Raw genomic sequence first — 25208 nt, 5'->3', positions numbered from 1 at the left:
GCTCATATCAGCTGACAGCTCAGCATTATTGGAGGGATACAAGAGCAACAAGTTACCATTGAGCCAACAATATCTTCTTGACCAAAGCTGATAGCTAAATGGTACCTTCAAGTTCGTAAGTGCCTGTAAAGCATTCTGAAAAATGTTCCAAAGATAAGCTTGTGGGCTAGGCTACACCTCCACCTCCGGTCCTGCAAGGTAACCCAGCCCCTGAAGGGTGCTCACCAAAGCTGGTCCTGAGGTACAGCCACACCCCGTGGCTACCAGCTTTCACAGAGGGGAGTATGTGGCATACCACTAGACTCCCAAATCCCTTTGAGAATGGCAACATAGGGATTTAATTCAATTTACCCCTGCCACACAGAGCTAAACAGGACATTAGCACATCGTAAAATACGGGAATGTGTTTAAGTACCTTGATAAGAACTTAGCATAAATCCAAATTATTAGCACAGATGGGGCATAAAAGAGAAGCAAGAGTCATATACATTCCAGATGTTAAAATACTCAAAAAAGTTATAATACATAGGAAGTTCAGAATCAATTTGTTGCTTAAAAATCTCCATTTGCATTCTTTTTTTGGTGGAGGAAAAGAAGAGAATTGGATTTTATTTATAGTATATAAATTTCAGGAAAATACTTCCTTCCACTATATTTCACCAAGTTCCATAGTTATTACAATTATAAAAAATTGTTAGTAAGGAATTACCACCAGACACTGTAGGTCTGTCAGTGGAATAGAAACAAAACTACTATACACATATAGGTGAAATAAAACAGAATAATAAAACAGTATTGGGAAACCCATCTCAGCAGCCAGTAGGAAAAAGAATATATGCAATTACACTTTGATAACAATAATCTAAAACAACTGTTATTTCAGGATTAATTTGTTCTGTGCAATACAGCCTTTGCCAAAAAGATCAATCTAGTTTATTAAGTGCTTACCAACAACACACGCATGCACATACCCATAATATCTAAACAGGCATTTCACAAATTAGTGAGAAAAAAAAAACATTTTTATACTATATAAGACATATCATGATTCTGAATAAAGCAAGCAAAAAAGCTCATCTTAGTATTTCACAGAAAATTAACTCTCCGTTCATAAAGAAGAATGTGTTTTGTTTTAATCACAGACTGTTGCTTGGAAGTGCTTAATTTAGTTCAGCAGAACTGGAGGAAATACTGCAAGCCCAGAACACAAATTTCCCTACAGCCCTAAAGGAATGACGTTTGGAAACGGAGCCACAAAACGTCCAGTCTTGTAGTCAAGAGAGTGGAAGGAAAAGTTCTCTAGTGAGAAGGATACGGAATTGAAACCAACTCCACACACCGATCACTCAAGTTCAGATTTGAGCAATGCATGCACAAGCTGAACATAAACAGGACCACCAGACTCTGCCAATAACCATGGGTACACTCTCCACATCATCCTCCCATCAAGGTTATTTACAAACATCCCCAGCTAAGCTCAAGGAAGTACTGTAAACTTGACACTTATCCTTTGTAAGTTAATTTAAGTGCTTATTTTGCACAAAACATTGCAGGCAGAAAAACAAGCAATAAACTGGAGTGGCAGAATTTTCAAAATCAATTCTCTATATCCCAATCTATGGGCAGCTGAAGTGAACTGGTAAGACATGGCTTTTATTTAATGTCTCAAGAACCACATGGAGCTCAACTGAGCAAGAAAGAACACATATTGACTCATTCATTATTAAGACAATAAAAAGCAAGTCAAGTAATGTGATAATATAAACATGCTTCAAGCCTGTCACTTGAGGAAGTAAATGTCTTTTGTTAATACTGTCTTCTACGAGTAAGTAAGGGAACAGAAATGCACAGTCTAGACATCTTCACAGTCCTTCAGTTCTTCAGGCTGAACAACCAAATAGCAGGCTGCATCCTGCTCTGCTTGCCAGAAGCACCTGCACAGTATGCAGAAAAAAAGGCTGTAAGTGGAACTTGAAATGGCAGAGACTGGCTTTATTTCCCTTCCTAGACGGTAACAGGAAAAACTTGCTGAAAAAGCAGATGGAAATGAGTAGGAAGGGGGACACTTTCATGGCAGCTGCTGTTTACACTGGTAAAGTTTTGAAGTCCTCTGCAAGATACTATCCTTTCACCTACCAGCAATCCTCAGCATTTCACAGCAATACTTGCTTTGTGAAATATGGCCTTATAATACAAGGATGAGAAGTTTCCACTACTCTCCACCAATTGAAGGAATCCAACTTCATAGTTTTTAAAAAAGAAAACTCCAACCTGTGGTATTAAACTAAGACAGCTTCAGCTCCAAGTCCAGTCTTTTGCACCTGTCTCCTAGCTGCAATTCAGGTCAGAATTTCCCATTTCAGTGTTTCCCACAGCAGCACGTGCACGATCATCCCTTACTATTTGATTTCTCTCAACACATAGTTCCAAAGACTTCGACCACAGTTCCTTTGCAACTGCTGGAAATAACACAAGCTGATCTAAGCCACTCCTTGCATACAGTGCATCCATACAGTGGGTTTAGTGAAGTTTAAATTTCACTGGATGCAGAAAGTCCCCTACTTATTTGCATCACACGTTCACCGTTCTTCAGGGGTAAGTAAGAAACAAATACTGCAGATCAGTAGTTTCAATGTGTACAACATGAAGAACTAAAAAAGTCAAAACTTGTTCTGAACTTGAGGTCTCCTTAACTGGACAAATATTAAGGAGCCAGTATTTCAGGAAAAGGCTGAAAACTCTGAAAACTTTTAACCAGTCAATCTTAAAGAAACCACACTTTAAAATTTGCATATATAGTGCTTTGTGAAGTAGGTTCTGATGCTCTTATTAAATGTTCCCACAAAATAAACATTAAAATCATCTTCCCTCTACAAAATAGAGCTGTCTGTGTCCATTTCTAACTTCTCATCCGCACCAGCACTTACCTCTCATTTGCAGATAGACACAAAAGAAGACACAGAAGTAGCAATGGGCACATAGCATGCTACATCCACTCTCTGTATTATGGCACCCATGCTCACTTTGCAGTATGCTCCACATGTTAATCACCAAGAAGCTGATATGCTATCACAGCTGAAAACTGTGAAGACTATGCAAGACTTCCAGTAACACATACAAGGTTGTACCCATTCAGTCTTGAAGCTTGCAGAAAAAAATGCAACGAATTAGAACACGTAACAGTCTGACAAAAAAGAAGGAAGTAAGTTTAGTTTCTCCAGCAAGTGTTTTGTTGTTTCAGGTTTTAATGAACCATATATAGCTGATCAATAAACTTACAAATTCAGCAACGTCCCCCATAAAAACAGGAAAAGCCATGTGACTGCTGAACTCTATTTCTTTTCTTCCAGAGTCATCTAGAGGCTAGGAATCAGCTCTTCTGCATCAGGAACAAAGTTCCTTCTCTCCCACTGTTTTCCTTTGCTTACCCATTTCAGCCCTGTAGGCCATGAGAGGTGGAGCTTGTAGCCTGCCTGATTCATTGATAATCACATTAGATTATACTTGCTTCAAGAAAGAAAAATACTAGGAATCAGCACACTGATCAGCACAGTAGATTTATTAGGTCTGGTTACAAGAATTCTTACGCTATTTGAAAACTCTGACATGTATCACCTTGAATCCCTCATCTTTTCTTCCTATTCAGCAATTTCACACCACATGGGCAATAGCTATCAATTAGCTTAAGAAATCCAGTAAAAAATCCCAGTATTTATATCAAGGAAAAGCAGTCTACACAAAGCAAACAGCATTTTAACACTTTTGCATTGTGACTTCCTGTTGTATTATGAAAATGAGCAATACTGAAATGCAACTTCCAAAGGTTAAAGTAACATTTTTGTATTTGACATGATAGTGTGATTTTAACAACACTCAGGAAGAGATGAAAGAACAGTGCAATGGATTTTATAGCAATGCTATAACAAAGCTTCAATTTTGGATCATTACAACAACACATTCAAATAAGGCATGTTACTATCTCCATTTTTAAACTAAGTAGAAGTATGATACTTGTTAATTCTTTATTAAGATAAATAAATATTTCATGCTCTTTGGTGACATTTTATCAAGTCTCCATTTCTGGAATAACATGATTACCTGAGAATCAGATTACATTTAAGACACTTTTCTCTCTTTCCCACCTGGAGAGCTCTTTTTAAAATGTTTTTGGTTTTTTCTTCCTTTTTTGTTGTTATTTTTCTTAAGTCAACACAAAATACTAAAGATGTATATCTAGCGCACATTTTCTTATACTCTGAATTTAGATCGAAGTTCCAACTTCAAGTCATGACTCATGATCTCCTCATGCTTTGAGATGGCAATGCCACATTACTAATGAAGAACCAGCTTACGAGCTTCCATAGCAGAGCACCCTATGGACCAGCAAGACACACTTGTGAAGCACATGCTAATATGGCTATAAGACACACATGCTTAATATGTTCAGGCAATTCACTTGTCCAGAACAGTTGGATACACTGAATATATTTTGATGTTCAAGTCATTTGAATGACATTCCTCCTGTCTGCCAGGACAGACTCTGACTCAAGCAACACTAAATGGCATTCATCTTTCAAATTATATCAGCATTATTGAAGTTTTCAAATACTCTTCATCCAAGAGAGATTTCAATTTAAAATAACTTCTTAAAGAAACACAAAGTTTAAGGAAATGCCTTAAAAGCAGAACAAGAGGCATGGAGCAAAGGAGAATTCTCTAGCTGGGAAATGTAGATTTCATGAAACCCCTTTCAGCACTGTAACTCCCTGTGAGATCACACTTTGTGAGGAGAGCTACTATGAACTGCATTAATTTCAGACAAATGTTCAAGATGCACCATATGTTAAGTGCACTCTTCATCATACAACACCTACACAGTTTAATAAAAACATCTAGAATGTGGAAGTAGGTCAAATGTAAGCAAATTAAAGGGGTAAATAATCAACTCTATAAACAGATTAACCATGTGATGCTATCAACACATTTCTCCTTAAATGTGTTATTATCAGAAAAGCATCAGTTAAACGAGATTCTTTTATAAAGTTGGCCCAGTTTCACACCTATGACCCCCCTATAAAGATGTCTGGGCCAGAAATACAGATTTCACACCCACCAACTGTGCTGTATCTGCTCTTGACATAGAGAGAAGGCTTTCACTGTAGTTTCACATGCACTTTAAATTGGAAAAAAAACAGGCACAGAAGAGTATCTCCCCAACCCAGCTACTCCTGCTCACACCACCCTTGTGCTGCTAGCACTTTTTGTCGGTATCTTGTGAACAAAGAAGGAACTTTCCCCAGCTAAAACACAGCCCTCCCACAATTAATTTTTTTCTAAATACAAACTCCATCCCAGAACCACTTTACTATGGGGTGAACCCAAATGTGAGATAACTTCTTTCACTATCAATGTCACCTTCTGCCCGCTTGAAGTGCACAGTAAATTCCAGTCTCCCACACACAAAATGTCTAAGCTCAGACTTTTAGTAAAGACTCCTTTTAGTAAGAAAAGGAGAACACAGAGAGAGAGCATATCACACCGCAGCACTCCTGGCAAGCTGCTCATCTTGTTACATGTACCAATACTTTTTTGGGCATGGGAAGGTACTCCATTTCACTTCCTCCACTGCCCAGCAACCAAGATGTATTGCATCAATCACATCCTAAACTTTTCACCTCTCAGCCTAGCATCACAGGCTGATTTAGCTACAAGTTTTGACTAATCCTTACAGCCACCTGTTAGATTGCCTGGCAAACACAATCACCATTACCCAATTACACAGTGAATTCAAAACAAGAAATAAATAAATAAAAACTGATGTAGAAGTGGCAGACATACTAGGTCAGCTGCAGTCAGATGAAGAAACTAAATGCTGTGGTAAGAACTGAAAAAACATGCTCATAAAACAACGCACGTTTTTTAGTCACAGCAGACAGCATGACAGACAGCAAAACCACATCTTCATGCCTGGTTTTTTTTGTTTTTTTTTTTTTTTATTTATTTTTAATGGATCTCTGGCTTTTTGCCATGGAGTAATTCTATGGTTTACCAAAATGTAGTCTCTGGGCTTGCTAATTTATATTTAGTTTGCTAGATCTGTAATCTTGCCACCCTTTTAATAAAAAAGGTTTCAGGCAAGCATTTATATGAAAAATACTCATTCAAATCCGAACATTTTTACCCATGAAAATACGCAGAGGTTCCATCTACTTTGGTGTATAAGAATCTGTTGTGCACAAATTATTATAACTATTCCTTTCTGTAACAGCAGCTTCCCATGACAATTAGACACTTAGTTGTGCTATTCTGTTTGCATTAGAATACAGGAAAGTATTGCATGTGCCAGAATACAAGAAAGGAAACCTTAAAATAATTCAAATTCGTACTAATTGTTTGCACATCTGTTTGTGTATAACCATCACGTGTTTTCCACAAAGAAAACAAAAAGGCTGAGGGGAGGAGGAAGGGAAATAGGCTTGATGACTAGCGGACAGCTCAGACTATTTCAGTGAAGAAAAAAGGCTAAGTAAGAAAATACTAGCCTTTAATATAAAGGCAAGACACTTAAAAAGGACTGATTTCTGTATTGAAATATGTCAGTTTTCACTACTGTAACATGCTATGTTGTACTGATGAAAGCAAATGGAAGAGAAGTGAGAAACAGTTCATTTTTTAGGAGTCATCAACAAGGGATACAGTGACTTTACCATCACAAGTACAACTTCGGGCATGAACACAGAACTGAAGCTGCTGTAAATTAGCTGCAGATCTGCTGGAGAAGCTGGCGAAATACTCAGTACAATAAAACCTTGCTGACTCCTTAGTTAGGAGGAGCTAGTGAGTCTGTTCAACAGTGACCAGTCATACTCTTGAACACCACACACATGCACCAAAAAGCACTTTATCTTGATTCTATATCTATAAACAAAGTTTTAAAAACAGATGCCATTTTCCACCAATGCAGCCCAAATCAGTACAAAATTACTCACAATATCCACCACAAAATCTGTGCAGAGCTCATTTCATATGGTTGTAAATCAGGTTTTCTTCATCTCTACTGACTAAGCTAAACTGTACACCGAGAGATATAGACTTGCTAAATTCACAGCTGTTCTGCCTCCTAAATTGGCACCCATCAGAGGAAAGATAACCAAGAAAGGCAGCAGCAAAGTGATGCTCAGATAGAGAAACTGACCTACTTTACCATCTAAATCCCACTGCTTCCCCAAAGTGGAAAAGCAGAGCAGTGTTTCAGTGAGAGCACCAGCTATCAAACCTTCCTCCTCTATTATGCTAAAGACAGCCTTTAGACTAGTATTTCTATTCTGAAGTCCAACTTGCATTTTATGCTCAAAACTACATTTACAGCTTCTCACATATGGAGTTTTCACATGATGAGGAGTGAAGACTCACCCAAAGCTGTAATCTTCACTGTTGAATACTAAGCTGGCTTCCCTCATCTTTTGACAACTCACATTGTCATTCTCTTCCTTTAACCTCTATTACACATAAGAAAGCACCTTGTACAGCTTCATTGTCTAAAAGGCAAGTAAAAATTCAAATGAGGTTAAGAGGAGTGTGGGAAACTAGCTATTTGAGATCTCCACTAGGAGCCTACCTCAGACTAATTTTGCATAGAACCAGGAGGCACAGAAAGGCTTAACAAACGTTGTATTTTCCCTAACTTTACAATACAATTTCTTGCAACAGAAAATCAAGATCCCACTGTGCTGCAACCATGTTTAGCGTGTATAGCGACAAGCCCCACCTCTGGCATTTGCCAAGGTTTTGAGCATGCAGGAAGAAGGTAGGGACATGCTACCACAATGTAGGAAAGTCTGTTTTGTTTTCCCCCCTCAAAATCCCACCGAGGTAAAAAAGTAGTAGTATCCCATTTTCCAGTTGGAAAACAGAGGCTGAGAACATAGATTATCAAGGACAAACTTCCTTAATACAAACCAAAGCACTGTTGAAAGGTACACCACTGGAGCATGTTAATTGCAGCTGGGATGGAAAAGTCAGCAGAATTCACGTGCAGGGTAAAACAACAACAAAGCTGCCTTGGGCAAGAGCACCCTGCCCCAAGCATCCTACAGTCCAGAGAGATAAACACAGCCACTTCTAAATGATTCCCATGGAATAATATCTCACCATCCATTTCTTAACATATTGCTCTCCAACAACTCCTCTGTGGTAAGGGTTATGCTTCAGAAAACAGTATTACTTCCATTTCCCAGATGGAGAACTGAAGCAGTGAAAGCCAGAGGTGAAGTCTCCAGAAGGCATGTAATAGGATTTTTAAAAATGCCTAAGCAGACTAGACATGTAATTCAGGCAGAAAGTCAGCAACAGACGGATGCTCAGTAAGATTTTCAAGAATTCTGAGGCACAGAGGTGCACCTAGCCATACCTATAGATATATAAAAGTACCTTTGCATCTTAAAAAAAAGTCACATCAACTACAAAGGCTGGAGTACCAAAAGAATATAGGCATTAAAATCTTAAACTATGATCTTCATCCCCTTGCCTCCCTATTCAGGAATGTTGTGGGGCTGAAATCATCAGAAGTGAGTGGGCATCTCCATCTCCAGCAAGGAAGCTCCCCATTAACTCTGCAGATTTCCCCTTCCAGACATGTTCAGAAGTGTCTTTGGCTCAACAGGACCAAACTGTCCTGCAAAAAAGCCCTGCAAAGACCCTCCCCATGCAACTCCTCCATCTCAATGCTTCTTCAACCACGTTCCTCAGGGAGCTGAGAACCACTGCCAGTATTATTCCCACATAAAATACAACAGCAGAACATTACAAAAAAAAAAAAAACCAAAACAAAACAGGGGTCGAGGGGGTGGGTAGAGGAACAGACTGGCTTCTATGTAACAGATTAGTATTTAGTAAGACCATTATATACATTATTTTAATTCTTTACTTCTCCATTCTACTTCCTTGGAGAAGGAACATGGAGGACCCTAACAGTCCTCCATGAAATCTAGGAAGAAAACACTCCCAATTCTTCCACTGGAGAAGGGAAGCCCCTTTTCCAGTGCCTGCTCAAAATCATGAAAAAACACCATGGCCAAAAACATGTAAATATGTTTGGGCAGGGAGTAAAATGCAGCACAACTCCTTCCAGCTCGCCAGTCTTTCCAGGGCGACAGCACAGCATGCATCTCTCATCTTTCAGCTCTATCAAGCCATTAAGGATCTCATGCAAATGAGACAACTTTCTGCTGGGCATCCCATTCATTCTCCCAGGAGAGATGTGGATCCTCCTAGTAAACAGAAAAGTAGCTGAACTAAGACGAAACAAGTGTTGCCCCCTCCAGACTTTTTGATTTTATTTTTTTCTTAAGAAAAATGCACATTACGCACACAGTTTAAAATAATGTTAGATGTCACTCCTCAAAAAGTGATTCCAAGACCACCAAACTAAGGCAGCATGTCCTGGCAGCACTAACACTGGTATCTCAGCCTTCAAGCAGTCAGATTTAAGACACGCCTCTGGCCTCAACATTTCCCTATGAGTTACCCTCGTTAAGTGCTGGATTCCTCTGGATCTATCCTGTATTGCTCAACTCACCACACACACCACAAGCACCGCTCTGCTCTTGTTCAGCTGGCCTTGCAGCCCAGTGGTGCAAATGCACCTGCAGCATCACTCCTGCTTTGCAGACACTAAGAGGTCAAAGTGGCTTTTCCAAGGTCTCAAGGGAAGCCCTTGACAGCATAGTCCATAAACTTGCACCTGGATCTCCTCACACCCCAGACCATGGCAGCTGCATCTCATCCACCTGGGAGCTTTCTGCTTTGCTTCACATTAATATAGAGAGGTATTTCCTGTGTCTACAGACCTTCAGGTTCTGTCGCAGACTTAAACAAACCTCATGACCCCTAATACAGTGCATACTTACAGCAGCATTTTTCTTTGAAAATGTGTAAACTAAGATTATCCCAGGATTTCTCTCTCCCACACAAAAAGACTTGTTAAAAAAATCAATGCTTTAGAAGAAATACACACGAGTTCCAGGCAGAAAATAGAGCTAAGTAAATAGCAACTAAACAAAGAACAAAATACCAGCATTTCGTACATTCACAAGGCCTGTATGTCAATTCAGCTACAGGCATATTAGGGGAAAAAAAAAGTTGCAAAAGAAGCTGAATGTTTTTATCTGCAAAAGAAAGTCTTATGTCCTTCCATAGAGATAGATTTTGGAAGTGTGTAATTACAAGGCTGCTAATTTACTTTGCTAGCACCTCATATACATGATTGAAACTTCACCTTCAAGCAGTAACCTACAACCTCATAAAAAAAATACCCCATACATATGCTCGTGGCGGCTCTCTTCCTGTATAATCTTAAAATACAGTTGTTCTTTGCATCTCTATCTACATAACAAAACCCAAGAACAATTGTTATCCTGTCAAATGTGGTTTTCAAAAAAATGTCTGATACAAGCTGTTCCCCAGAAACTTCTAAAATAAAACAGGCACAGAATTTTTGCTGCAAACAAGTCAAATAGGATGCATGTTTTGTTTTCACCAGTCTGTAGAGATAAACCAGGGAAAGTCGTGAGGGGATAAAGAACTAAGTATCTTGTAGAGATAGAAAGTGTCTTCCTCATGTTGACCACATAAAAGACACATTATTTGCTTTGTTTCCCTTAACAGCCATCTCTAGAAGCACAGGGAAGCAGAAGGATGCACAGGAAACAAGACATCACTCTTGAATGAACTAAATAAGAGCTTATTTAATTCATTGAATTATTTCAAGAGTAACATTTCCATATTTATTTATGGACAAATACATAACAAGTAACTGACATAAAAAATCCTTTGATGTTTGGAGAAGTCAGTGTCTCTTCCACGGATAATGTTTTAGAGCAAAAACTAAGCAAGAAATGCTCATCTCTGCCTGGATTTTGTTGTTATTGTTGTTTAGGACAGGACTGAGAAAGGAAACATACAGTTCGTCCCCAGAAATTAAGAATAAGAAGTACTGAGAAAACTGTAAATAAACAACACGCCCAGACTGCAACAGTTTTCCATAATTAGGACAGAAAACCTACTGGTTAAATTGAGTATAAGAATAAACAAATCTACTATTTGTTAACATGCTGACACAAACATACGGGGTGTATTTAATGCACAAAGCCTTTTCAATCTTCTTGTGTTACTCAAACACTACAGACTGATATTTCAAGAAGAGGCACCTACTTTGTATGTAGTCACATGCTTTATAAAATTAGAGAACGCAGACAGTAGTGGTGTTGTAGCTGACTCTCTTTTACACATGAGCACAGTGCCATCTTTCAAAGAGGGTACTGTGAAAGTGGATGGTTGTCATACAGAGTGAATGGTACTGAAGGGAGATAAGAGACGTGAAGAGAAAACCAATTAACAAGCTTCCTCCAGTCATCCCTTGTTCTCTGCCTCCTCCCCCAAACCAAAAATTCAGCATATGCGTTTTGGCTAGCTTTTGGTCTTAAATCTCTTTGCTTTCCTTCTCCAAATTTTATCATAAGACTAGCCTTTCCCCTCCTCCCCAACTCAAACTTCTACCTCCAAATATAATTAACAGAGTAGTAGGCAGGAGGACATCTCAAGCATCTTTAATGTTACCTGCTAGTAACCCCTGGGGCTTAAGGACAAAGGAAATCCCACAGCAGTTAGTTAAGGCATTGTTGAACTTCTTTACACAGCAGACAGCGGTTGGAAGGAGTCCTCTTCCCTCCACATCAAATACAAATGCAATATTTTTTTGATTCTCTAGAGCCTCTCATCTAATAATGAACATTAACAAATTAAATCTTACATCACTCTCCATCATGTAACTATCATCACCATTTCAGAGAGGGAGACAGAGGCAGAAAAATGTTGAGACATTCAAAGAGCTGCAGAGCATGAGCTCACACTCAGAGAAACCACAACTGCTAATTTGTGACATGCTTTATACTAGAAATGGTGTCTCCCCTAGATCCAATGAGTCAAGCCCCTGGGCAGGCATCTGCAGGTATCCAGAGCAGGAAGTCGAACAGTATCAATACTAACTTTTCCCTGCAGACCTGTGGCGCTTAATGAAGGATGCATACAGAATTCACAGCTGTTCATCCTGCAGCCATCAAAAAAATCCAGCAGAGCCCCACTACCCTCTCAAAGTCACAGCCGCATCCATAGCTCAGCAAATGGATCAAAATGACCACATGGAGCCCACACTGCCACTGCCTACTTGGCTGTTAAGGAAAGAGATGCTAGTTTGTTCACCTCAAGCCCAACACAGGCTCTCCCAAGGCACACAGGAAGACAGTCAGAGACACCACTGGAGCAACTGACAGAAACTGAGCCATGCACATTCCTCAGCTTTCATGAAAACACACGGACGAGCACTGCCAAGTCCAAGGTACCCGTTTCCCCAACCCTTAGCTGGGTTGCACTGCAGTTATTTTAATATGAAAACATTACTGTGTCTACAAAACAAAGTCCAGAGTGTTTCAGCTATGAGGCATGGCTGAAAACTCCTTATCCCTACCCATCCCTGTGAAAGGACAGAAATGGAAAACATGATTTTGCAAGATAAAATCCTCCCTCAATTATTGTTCCACTTTCCCCCTGGTTTAAAAAGTAAAATTTGAATCAAATGCTAAACAGAACTAATTGGTTGACCACCAAACAGAAGTTACTGAAATAGATAGGCTAACTGGATATCCAAATACATTAATTCAGAAGCCCTCAGTGAGCTATCTGCATTACAAAGAATGAGTAAACACTTAAGTTCCACCTTTCCTGCTGAGAAGCAAAGAGACACAAAAAAAAAAAAAAGTGATCTAAATGCCTTCTTTTCCCTTATTCCAAACTAAAAATTCACGCCAATTTGCCTAACAATTATTTTTAAATAATGCTGTCACGTTAATGTGGTAAATGATGGCCTCAGACATTGAGTAACTGTCAAAGGAAACATCCTGCAACCCCAACACTCAGAACACTATGCTCTGTGCACCACCATGCCAGCTTCCTCATAGCCACTGCAAGTGGCTCGGTGGGCTTCAGGCCACCTCATCTTCTCTCATCCCCTGCTGAGTTTGCTATTGGAACCCCATCATGAGTTCTGAGGAAGCTCTCTGCTCTGTGGACACAACAGACACAAGGTAGACCTATTTGCTGTTGTTCTTCAGTTTAAAATCATCAGCATTAAATTTAAATTGCATTTGCTGTTACTGCCTACAAGCACCACAACGCTTTATTAAGTATTTGCAGAAAGCATGTGTTGGCCGTGGGTTGATCATTGATTTAGGGTTCAAATTTGGAAAAGACAAGGAAAAAGGGGCCCCTTGGCTTTCCAAAGTACATTTCTGCCATAGTAAAACTTCATTAGTGCCTACACCTGTAACTGAAACCCAAGTGGTACCTTAGCTGCCACCTCACCATCCCCTTTATACAGCAGTATGGGCTACCCAGAATAGGGTCAGAGGGGCGGTCTGCATTTGCCAACCCTCCAAATGATTAAGAGGCACCAAGGACATAATTCTCTTATATTTAAGAGACATTTATTGTGTTTAAGATGGAGGCAAAGACAGCATTTTAAAAAATCAAATGTTCTCAGTGATCATGTACAACAGTACAACACATGCCAAACACAATCTTGCGAGTACTACCTATTGTTATGCAGATTCTTTATAGCATGGAGGGGACAGGTTATGACTTCTGCTCAACTGTGACATGCTCTGTTGAGGTTTTTAAGCAAAGACAAGAAAAAAGAAAAGCATACTTTCTTACTGCCAGCATTCCACATCCAAATATAACAGTGAAAGGCTTTTCTCCTTTGAAGAAGTTGAGACACATCCAGCAAATATTAGAAGCCTCTGGCAGTATAAGATTCTGCACAGAAACCACTTAAGCAGACCAAAAGAGAGAGCCAACATCAGAAAATCTCCACTCCAAACTATGTCCTATGTTTCCTCACACTCTAACACAGAAAAGGCAATTGCCACCAGCATAACTGTGTCATCTTACGATACATACTCCACAAAACCCTAACATATAACTCACAGAAACTTAGCAAGCAATTCCAGACAGAGTAGGTATATATTTTTAATTTGGACCTTTTTATTCTCTGGAGAGTACACCTCACACGTGTTCTGAGAATAGAAAAATATAACAAAAGTTGCCAATTGCATCTCATATCCAGCTCTATTTATTTTCAGTCATGGGACATTTCACTCTTTACTTGCAAAAAACTATTATGGAAGAATACTACAGGAAAAATTAGGCAGCATAAGCCAAGTGCAGTTTGACAGCTTAAAATGAGAAACAAAATAAAAAGTATCCTAAATGTATTACTTTTATCTCATGATTAATTTTAAATCAATCTCATGGTTTTCAAGAGGGTAGCATGATTTAACGTTTGGAGTTGGCAATGCAGCATACCTCAAATATGTAACGATTAAGACAACAATTCAAGTTTACCATGGGGACTAGAATTTTGACTTGCCTGACACCTGCAAAGTAAAATGTCTTAGTCATCACATCACATTCAACACCACAGCATTACGTACCTGTCCCAGGCTACGAAAGATGATCCCTTATGTCTAAATCCTACCCACGCAGGCAAGAAAGTATTATTTAGATTTCTACTTAGTGCAGTCATACTTACAAAACATTATTAAAAAATAAAAAAGTTGTGTACGCCTGTTTTCAACGCTGTGCCTAAACACTTCCTGCTACACTGAACAACAGTTTGTGCCACCACTAAGATAAATGACACCAAGGGAAGAAAATTACAGTAGCAGTACTATAAAGTAGCAGCGGAACCATAAAAACATCATCTCTAACCAAGATAAAACTTACAAAGATATACAAATAGGCAGAGACCAACAGGTATTCTCAAAAAGACTTCGTATTTTTGTATTTTAAAATAAAGATTAATTTTTAATGCAAAAATTCTTTTTCTTTTTTTCAAAGGTTAGCATTTCTTGAGTATAGATAGGTTTGGATTCAAGTACATTGTCATCTCTTAGTTAATGCAAGTATTGGTTTGTATCCTGTGTTTGTATCATGTGTTTCACATTATTATCTTTGTTCTATTTCTGCTGTGCCTTGTGGCTAAACAGGTTTTCTGAAAGTCAGTGGCAACAGATGTGCTCAATTTGCAGACAGCAAAAGTGACTTCTGTAACAGTTATAATCACACTGTTCACAAACTGGCCTATGTCTGTGATAAATCCAGTTCTCTATTACACCCACAAAGAATACATAATAACTTCTGATTTTTTTTTTAGAAAAAAAAAGTAGGATCAAATTGATAACTCTGAATTCTCAATGTTTGACAGCCTTGGTGTTAAGAGGCATAGAATCTGTCTCTCAGCTTCAGTGCACCAAGTCCATAGTATACAGCGGGACTGACCTGTGTGCACAGCCCCTTTACTTTTTGTAACACAAACCAAAATCATAATCCCTGTCTTGAGAGCTTACAATTACAATTATTTCACATGCCTGAATCCTGATGTTTAAAGTTATTTCAGTTGCTGCGCCAAGCAGACAAACATTTTTAAGCCAGATTTACAATCTCCCGTGCAGCCTTAGTTCTACTTTCTTAATGTCTATTTTGTGAGCTGAAAAAGGTCCTATAGGAAAGCCGCTAATGAAATCAGCAAGTGTATAACTAAAACCTGTACCACAATGCACTTACATAAGAGAGGAGGATCAAGCTTACACAAATGCTGTAAAGCTTGGGCATCCCAGCATCCCAATACCTCACTTTGAAACCTGCTAATTAAAGTTTTTTTTCCTGTGCTTTGGTGACTTTTCCTGACTTCGGCATTTCCTTTTTTCTCCCCAAAGGAAGGCAAATCTCACCACACAAAATGGTGCAAAAGTTATTATATACAAAATGGTGACACAGCTTCCCTCTCTCGGCAAGTATTAAGTTCTGACTGTTAGCAGGAGCCTTATGCCAGAGTCCCATTTCCAGCTGCACTGCCTTCCCTCTCCTCCATCGTTACCCAGAAGGGGCTGGGCATTCTCACCAGAACAGCAAAGTTGATGAATTTTCTGGTATTTAAAAAAATAAAATTAAATTCACAAGGATTTTTTTTTTTTTACAGGGGAAGGTGTTAGGTAACCCTAACCACAGGGTCACCACTGACCCCCTATGTAACTACAATTGTGCCCATAAATGAACACAGTCAGAGAGGCAGCATCACAGCAATTAGCATCTTTCAAAGCCAGAAAAAATGCTTTATGTTTAAGCGCAGCCTTTTGCCAGTAAAAATAAGAGCATATGTCTTCATTAAAAAGTGTGCTCAGCATGTTTTGTGCTGTTTCCTGTGTCTTAAGCATCTGTCTGAATTACCAAAACAAGTGAGGGAGAGTGACACTTTCCTTCGCTTATGAACAGCAAACCCAGGGTGAAATGGAAGCTCTTGTCCTCATGCATTTTATTCTGCAGTTGCAGTGAGGAAGGTTATTTCAACAGTAACTGCCAGCAACAGCAAAATTCACAATAATTAGCAGGACCTCCCCACAGAAAGGCTATCATCTATATCATGACAAAAAGAAGGTAGAGAATCTCATTTCAGAACCTGGGAGTTATTGCCAAGTAAAAGGCTTCTGGTTTAACTGCAGAATAATATGTTTTCTAACTTTTCATAAGCTTCTAAAAGATTTTCTTGTGGCTTTGGAGGCTAAATAACCTAAAACGGACACAAACAAACCTCAGTTGTCAAACTGATTTAAACAATCTGTTTTTCACATTTTGTGATTTTGATGGAAAAGCCATTTGTTTTTCTCTTCCTCCTTAATAGTCCTGTGTGAATGGCAGTCTTCAAAATTTCACTTCTAATCTCTCTCATTTTGAAGTTTTCCAGTTCAGTTCTGACTACCCACTGCCTGTATCTCTACTAAATCTTTCCTACCGTTTATAAAGGAAAACAAATTCAGCAGGTATAAATTTAGCTGGCTCTCCAGCTATTCTTACAAGGAAGACAATATACGCTCAACTACTAAAACTGTGTTAAAAAAAAATAAAATAAGGGCACACACATGCATTGACACCAAGCCCAAACCATTACCACAAAAAGAGTATTTTTCCATTACAAAGATAGCACATATACAAAGCAATTCTCTATGATATATGTTTTATGGCCATGAAGATGAAAAACAGTCAAAACTCTGCCCTAAATTAAACAAATTGATTCCCATCTTTACCCCTTTACCAAAATAATTTACTAAGGCTTAAGAAGCAAGCAGACTCAGGGCTGGGATGTTGTACAGCTCACATACTAACTCAGCTGGCAATAAATCTTCCCTTACTCTCCATACTAGTTTCTTAAATAGCTCACTATAAAGCCCCAACCTAATTAAAAACAGCTTTCTCAGCAACAGTGGCCTTGATTTCACTTATTTACACATTAACTGCAGCCTCCGTTTGGTCAATCCAGTCTATTCCCTGTACCATGCAGGGCCTTTTATCTGCCCTGGACAGCATTTTCTCCAGCAGATGAAGTAGATGCCGATTGATTTGCTGTCGAGCATGGTAAATTAATAGCAACAAATTGCTGAGAGCCCCATCTCGCTACTCCACCATGCTTCGGCAGTTTTGCTTTATTTGCTCCATGATGGGCAGCAGTCAGGCCTCTTCAAGTCAATTTCTTCTTAACAACCTGCAATACTTTTCAATGGCGAAAATAGAGCCATTCCTTGTAAGTCAGAAATCAATATCCTATTGCCCTTAGAAAATGCTAAACAAGCAGTATTGGCAATCCACTTGGTACTAGAGGGTATCAGATATAATGCAAATCCATACTGCTTCCCTCCTCATAGTTATTACAGTTTGCTAAAAGGTTCCTAATGCCATTTATCATCATTTACTATCGACTACTGCAGCTATGATTATGACATCCTATCAGATAGCAGTCCTTTCATTTCTATCCAATTAATATTTTAGCAGCACTCAAGTGGTTGTTGCCCAAGTCTTGTAATAAAATTTACATGCATTGGACTGATTTTTTTTTTTTACTGTGATCTTAAAAAAAGTCATTTCATTTATTTTTTTAATACCCAGTTTCTCAAAAGATGTGTTTTTTCTTTTCCCAAAAATGCTGAAATCCAATTTGTAGCATTTGAATTAGTTCAAAGACAGAAGTCTAACCAAAAAGAGGGACTCAGAATTTACGTTGCCACCTCCAAAAAAAGGTAACCAAAGTAAAAAGTCAATGCTGTATCCTATTTATGCTTTCCATCAGTCCCATTCACAAATATCTGCTGTCTGTAGCCAAATAAAGACACTTATTTCAAGTGATAATTACAATTCTGAATTAAAACCTTCAGCAAGCACATTTGATTACAGCTATTTAAATAAACTGTTTACCATAACATTAAAATAGCCTAATTTCAGAAATTAAACCAAATGACCATCACCACCAAGTAGCAACAGTGCATCAGAAACACAGAGCAGCACATCAGCTACTCATTCATAAACTATCCACTAAGATTCTGAAAAACAAATGTTAAAAAAAGCAACTTAGTAAGAAGTGGGCATCTTCAGACCACACTCAAACCTTCAACATTCTGCTAATAACGAAATATAAAACTATACAGAAGTATCTGTTTACACTGCAGCCCAAAACCCCTCAAATCAATGCTTTTTTTTTTTTTAAGAATGCACCTAGTTTGAAGCTCAACTGATCCTAGAACAAAATATCAAAGGTTAGCTTGCTATTTTAGGCTATAACACCACATATCAAAACATACCCCAGACTTGTCTTTGAAAAAAAATAAAAATGACTAATTCTACCAGTCTAATGCTATTTACTCAGTTACCAAAATTTAAATTAATTATGTTCTCAAACATAATTGTTAAAAATTGGCAACATTATGCAGGCTTAATTAAGATTAAATCCAATTTACTAAATGTACTTTAATTGCTACTAATTACATTAGCTTTCCTTTCAGAATGACAAATTCCCCATAGGTTTCACTTTAATAGTCTTCTATCAAAATCAACATAGGATGACTGATGATGAGCATCACAGGGAGTGTGAAGGGGTAGGGGTGAGGATGGTGGTGAGGGCGTGGGGGTGGTGAAGAGATGCTCTTCCACTATTTCTCCTCTACCGCCTCTCCCCGACACACAGGCACATTCACGAACACTGCTCTCTATGCATTTATCCTTTTATCAATTTGCTAAGTCACAGAGTCATGACTCCATCACAGCCATCATTTTCCGTTCCAGTGAAAAATTTCTCTAAAAATAAATACTCTGTGGCTGGGAGCAGCCAAGAAGAACAGAAGCTTTAACAGAAAAAATACACAAAGGTTTCAAATATCAGGGCCACCAATTACTAGGGTACTTCTAAGGACTCCAGGGAGTCCTGCTCTTGAACCCTTTGAGACGTAAATCTAATAAGAGAATAAGCCTAACTTGATCTTGAGAACTAGGCCCAATTACGCCGAAGGGCAACTTCACTGCATTATTGCCTGCTTTCCATTACAAGGGCATCCAGCGAGTACATCTGGAAAAGAACCTGAGAGGAACCAAGGCTGTCTGCCCAGAAAAACAAATAAAGACAGATATGCCTCTGTGCTAAAGTGAAAAAAAAAAAGAAAGAAAATATAATAAGTAGGTGGTTTGGAGGGCTGTCTGTATTGCACAATGTGATAAACTGCCCTCAGGATTTTTTATATGATTGAATTTAGAAAGCTGGGGAGTGGGAGGAAGGGTGAACCACTCAATTTCAGCCAAGTAACGTTCAAAGATGGAAGCAGAAGAGAAAAGAATGTAAGGTGGAAGACTAAAAAAAGCTCCACACACAACAAATGAAGCAATTAATGCTATCTATATACTACATCAATTGGACCCTAACACTGTAATCATAAAGCAAGATGGGAAATATTTGGCAGCTGTTGAAGCAAGAGGAGACATGAGGAAAAAAAAACCCAACCATACTGTGGCAACAGAAAAGGAGTCATGAGACATGAAATTGATATATTTAAGAATAGTAGCAAACAAGTTTCTTAGCCACAGCTAACTCAAATCAACATCTGACAAAACATTTAAGTGCTTTTCATAAGAGTATGATATTTAAACTACTAATTTGAACAGACTGAAGAGTAATGGAAAAAAAGGTGTTCAACTGAAACACAGTCCCTTTTAAGCACTACACTTAGTTGTAACTACTTAATTTCTCCAGAATACCACTGAAGACTCTATCTCTGTAACTGTATACAATTGCTGAAGCAAAGGATTTAGAAATTAAAAGGGCTTTTGCTGTGTTTTTTTTTTTCTCCCTGCTTAAAACAATTTAATTACACACTGCACTTGCAAGTTGATTTTGTCCCTCTGAATTCTGTGCAGTTAATGTAAGTCTATATAGAACTAATTGCTATAAAAACCCAGAAATACAAAGTTTGACTGCAGTGCCTGGTTTTCAACACCTGTAAGAATTTCCTACACAGGTGCCCTGTAATAACTCCGGTCTTTATGAATTGTTTCCATAATTACTACTTTACTGTGTGGCTGAAGGTTTTGATTTCTTTTTTTTTCTTTTTTTTCTAAATGAGACCTAAAACAATCTGTCTATTCATTTAAGAACAGATCCAACACCTCTAAGAGTCAGTGACCAGTCTTTCCACCAGCACCCACAACCCAAATCAGGTCCAGAGTTGCCACCTACGATCTGATCAGCTGCCATTACAACCTTTTCCTCTTAACTGTTTGCTAAACACACTTGTTGAGTCATCACAGTTATGCACCTGTGAGGACGATGTCTGAATTCAACAGGTATAATGTATTTGTCTGTAAAATTATGTTTACATACAAAGTCCTGTAAGTTTGGAGTTGTGTAAGTAAAATTCTTTCAGGCAGGAAATCCCACCATCTTTGTATTTATATAGCATCTAGCACGAATGGCCCTAATCAGTACTGTGGTATTGGGATGCTAACGGAACACAAAATACAACAAATAACATGGAAAAACATTTGAATCGTATGTCTGCTCTCAGTAAGATAAAGAAATCCTATTTCCACAACCCAGAGAAGTTCCAAATCCCTAACTTTGAACACAAATGCATACAGACCAATTTTCAGATGGTCTTTCTTCTCCCATCCAACCATTTCTTTATTTCTGCAGTTTACACTCCCCAGCTACGCTGGTGAATTGCTCAACTGTTTGCTAAAATGAGTTGTCAGTATTAAACTCCACCATATAATAAGTTCCCTTACTGGAAATGAGCTCAGATGTTTAATTCATTCTTCTCTAGAGAAGGTTAAAAACACACATTACAAAATAAGAAACTCTGATTTACACTACCATGCTCCATCTAACTAATCTCCCACTAATCTTGGCCTAAGTGCTAGACTTCAAGGCACAAAACCAAGCATGCTAACATCCTTGCAGAAAGCTCATTTACTCTTTAGTGTTTGAGATGCACCAGATCCACTGATTTTGGACAAAGGTCCAAGTAAGCAGCCTGACAGAAATAAAAACATGGCTGTGCATCAATTGCTTTTGTAGCTCCAGCTTAAATTAGCCTAGGTTAACGGAAGAGAATGCTCTTTTTCCACAAGCAAATACAAATTCTTCGATCCCTAATGGGCATTTTTGATGTAACTACCATTCAAAAAAAGTAAGCCTCCAAGGTTTGAGGTCAGACAGATCTGACGGTACAACCAGTCCCCACTTACACACACCTTCCCTGTGCTGCACAAGACCACCTGTATGTGCAGAGCTTGCCATGTGGAAAGTCAACTAAATAAAGCACAACTGGTAGCTAAGACTGTATCCTACGCGGAACTCGCATACCACACACAAGATAGAAGTTCCAGGGCGAGGTTAAGTACAAAAAAATTTCCAATGCACTTACGCGTGCAATTAAAGCAAGTCAGACAGAACACCCATCTGTTTTAAGACTGATGGGAGAAATTACATAGAGCGTTCTCACATAAAACAAAATATCTACCTACCTGTTTGTGCATCTCTATATTCAGCCCATAGGACATCTCATAATACTAGAAAGAAGAAAATGACTCTATTACACCTTGCAATTGTGAAAAACATTACAAAATTCACTAAGTCAAACATCATCTGTACAAAGACATACAGACCCAAAACGCCTTGAAGAGATGATGGAATTCAAAAGAGCATTTCACAGTAGCCATTTTTTTTCTGCTTTTTTTTGCTTTGTCTACATTGCTTCCTGTCAAACTTACAAAGAAGAGCCATAAAACATACAAAAAAACAGACAACCAAAAATCACAAACTGTTATCACAATCAGAGTTAATGATTAGAAGCAGAAAAAAAGCCACACAGAGAATGCTCAAGATTTTATTCCCTACCACACACAAAAGATGTCAAAAAAAACATTCAAAGCGCTTGAAGCCAGACACATGTATAAATCAGCAATGTCTGACCAATTATTCAACATTTTGAATTAAAACCACAAAAAAGCTACAATCAATTCGCAGGAATGCAAAGAATAAAAGAGCACGGAAATTCAGAGCCAAAGCAGATACTGAGATACAGAGGTCAATCTAAGCATGTCCTGTTGTGTCCAGATACTGCGAGGAATGCAGTTCAGTGCGCAACGTTAGCACCAAACAATCTCCAGATCTTAGGCGTATTAGACATGAAAATGACAACTGCAAGCTTTAATGTTTGCTTGTATTCTTACTTAAGAATTATTCAAGGTTATTTACTCTTTTAGTAAATACAAGAGCGTTATTTGTCACATATGTATAGAAAATGGCTAATCCTTCACAGACGTATGAGAGCAGACAGCAAGAGCCCCTCTTGAGTTATCATGATCTATGACACAATTATGTATTTAGAGATATCTTTCTGAGCACATTATTTAACCAAGCAGACTACAACCATTGAGGAAATCCCTTTCACAGCCGAGATCCCTGCCATTCCCAATTTACTGAAACAATGAACCAGCTGCCTAGGTACAACAGTTCTTCTAAGAAGCAGGCTTTGGGGTTATATGTGCACATGTATAATTTTGGTTTACTCCCACCACAGAATAAAATAACATCTCATACCACTTTACAGAGATATGATCATTGGGAAAAGTTAACACAAGTGAAAACATCATCCCCAGGTACACTACAAAAGTTGTACACAGCTTCAAAGGGCTGAAAAGTAATCTGATAGCATTTGGAAGAAATAGGCCAATTGCTTAAATCGTTAAAAAGCAGGTTTCACCCAGAAACCAACTGCTGCAAACAAGTTATAAACCCCTGAAAAAACTAAGAATTTATAACAGAAGCACTGATGCAACCCCAGCAACCACAGCTCTATCATAATCTTTCTGTTCACCTCCAGCAATCCAAATGTATTTCTGTTTTGGTATACCAAGCTAATAGACATCTTGAATTTGTTATGCAGCTTGCTTACCATGACATAATGTCGCTGCATCTCTGTCTTCTCACTGGCCAGTTTTTCACATTCTAGCTTTAAACTGTTCAAGACAAAAAGGAAAAAGCGTGGGTACTTCATATCACAAAACTGACCTCCTTGTAAGCACAGGTTACTCTCCTTTCAAGCACACAATTAAGACGTGCGTTCCAGCTCTTGCCTGGGAGTTCAGGGTGGGGTTAGTAGTTTTCCTCTTTCAAAACATATTGTGCAACATCCTCATCTCCTAAGCGAACTGCATAGTTTTTTTCTGACAAAAAAAAAAGCACCCAGCGCTAGTTCACAGAAGCAGAATGCAGGGATTCACACCCTTAACATTTAAGCTTGAAAAGCCACTTACAAATCCATAATTTGGATTTTAAAGATTTTATTTAAATGAGTTTTAGAAACACCTCTTGCTTTTAGTCAACCCACAGAGGAAGCAAACGTATCACCACTTTAACGAGTAGTAAGTTGCTGGGGTTTTTTTGGGTTGGGTTTTTCTGCTGTTACAGAACTGCAAAGAAAATGCTGCTGGTAATTTAAGGAATACCGTGGTAAACACGAACACCTCCGCTGGCTTTTTGTTTGTTTTCAGACGCCCGCTAAGCAATCCCGCCAGAAGTCACTTGTCACTTTGAGAACATCGCGCTCTTCCACCTAAGGATAATGAAATAGCTTGCTGCCTCACTTCGAGGTTATCAGCGCTTGACATGTCAATGAAAAGCGCGAGGGGGCCGAGCCAAGACAAGATGCGTGTCCTGAGCGGCATTTTGAAGAAAAGCAGAGGACGAGCCCAGTCAGACACAGATTTTTCCATCAAGTCTCCCTAGCCACACATGAGGAAAAATAAAAAAAAGGAAAAAATAAAAGCCAACAACCGCAAGTGGGAGCGTGAGGAAGAGACGCGAATGGGTCGCAGCTCGGGGCGGCTCAGCCCCGCGCCCCCGCCTCGCTCCCCGGCCCGCGCGGTCTGTGCAAAGTAGGCAGCGTTACCTGTGATACTGAGCCTGCAAAAACTGAAACTCCTCCTTAATCCGATCGCAGGACTCGGAAATGGTGAATTTAAAGGGCTGCGCTGGCTGGTGAGGAGCCTGTAAGCAAGCAACAGCGGGTCTTTGAATCGCCTCCTCTGAGCGCGCCCGCCGCCCCGCGCCGCAGCCCCCGGCCCCGCGGGGCCACCCCACGCCGCCCCGACGGCCCCGCGGCCGCCGCGGGAGAAGGCGCCGCCCGCCCGGAGCCCCGCGGCCGCCGCGCACCCGGGGGACGGGGGAGGGGGGGGGCACCTCGGCGCGGCCGACCCCGGCCCAGGGCGGCGGCGACGGCGCGGCGGACAACAATAAGAAAATGGCTACAACTCCGCGCCGCCCGCGTCGAAGCTCTGCCCGCGGGGCCGCCGCCGCCACTCACCGGGTGCCGGGTCTGCGGGTACATCTTGCTCAGGTCGCGGATCATCCACGCCGCTTCGGGGGGCGCCGGCGGCCGGGGCGGCGCGGATCAAGGCTGCGGGCGCGGCGCCGGCGACGACGGGCAGGGACGCCCCGGCCCCGCCGCCCCGGGGCTCGCGGGGCACCGCCGGCAGCAGCGAGGCGCGGCGTCCAGGAGCCGCTGCCACATCCCCCGGGGGCGGTCAGCGGGCGGCGCCCACCAGGTCTCCCGAGCGCCGCCGCTCCGCGGTCTCGGGCGGGCTGCGAGCCCTGTGCGGCGGCGGCCGATGAGGAAGAGGAGGGCAGGGAAAGCCCCGGCGCCGGTGCGCGCTCCGACGGAGATCCCCGACGGCAGTTCTCTCTCGCAAACTTTTGCCGCTGCCGGCGGCGCTCCCGG

General features: G+C 40.0%; 1 protein-coding gene across 17 annotated transcripts in view; it reads right to left on the bottom strand.

The window, feature by feature from the left end:
- The window catches only part of LOC104058407 (TLE family member 4, transcriptional corepressor), a 296638-nt gene extending 271705 nt beyond the window's left edge, over nt 1-24933 (bottom strand). For 16 of the 17 annotated variants that reach the window (XM_054055175.1, XM_054055165.1, XM_054055172.1 and 13 more), the window contains exons 1-4: nt 24795-24933; nt 24381-24478; nt 23385-23448; nt 21952-21996 (exon numbers count right to left, since the gene is read on the bottom strand). In XM_054055175.1, the coding sequence (XP_053911150.1) occupies nt 21952-21996; nt 23385-23448; nt 24381-24478; nt 24795-24839 (252 nt within the window). In that variant the 5' untranslated portion in view covers nt 24840-24933. Of the gene's footprint in view, nt 1-21951; nt 21997-23384; nt 23449-23937; nt 24026-24380; nt 24479-24794 lie in introns of those variants that run through there. The other variant, XM_054055176.1, reaches the window with a different exon arrangement.
- Between the last annotated feature and the right edge of the window lie 275 nt (nt 24934-25208).

The sequence above is a fragment of the Cuculus canorus genome, chromosome Z (assembly GCF_017976375.1).
Source record: "Cuculus canorus isolate bCucCan1 chromosome Z, bCucCan1.pri, whole genome shotgun sequence".
Lineage (NCBI taxonomy): Eukaryota > Metazoa > Chordata > Aves > Cuculiformes > Cuculidae > Cuculus > Cuculus canorus.
The sequence above is the reverse complement of the archived record's forward strand: the minus strand, read 5'-3'. Positions and strand labels throughout refer to the sequence as shown.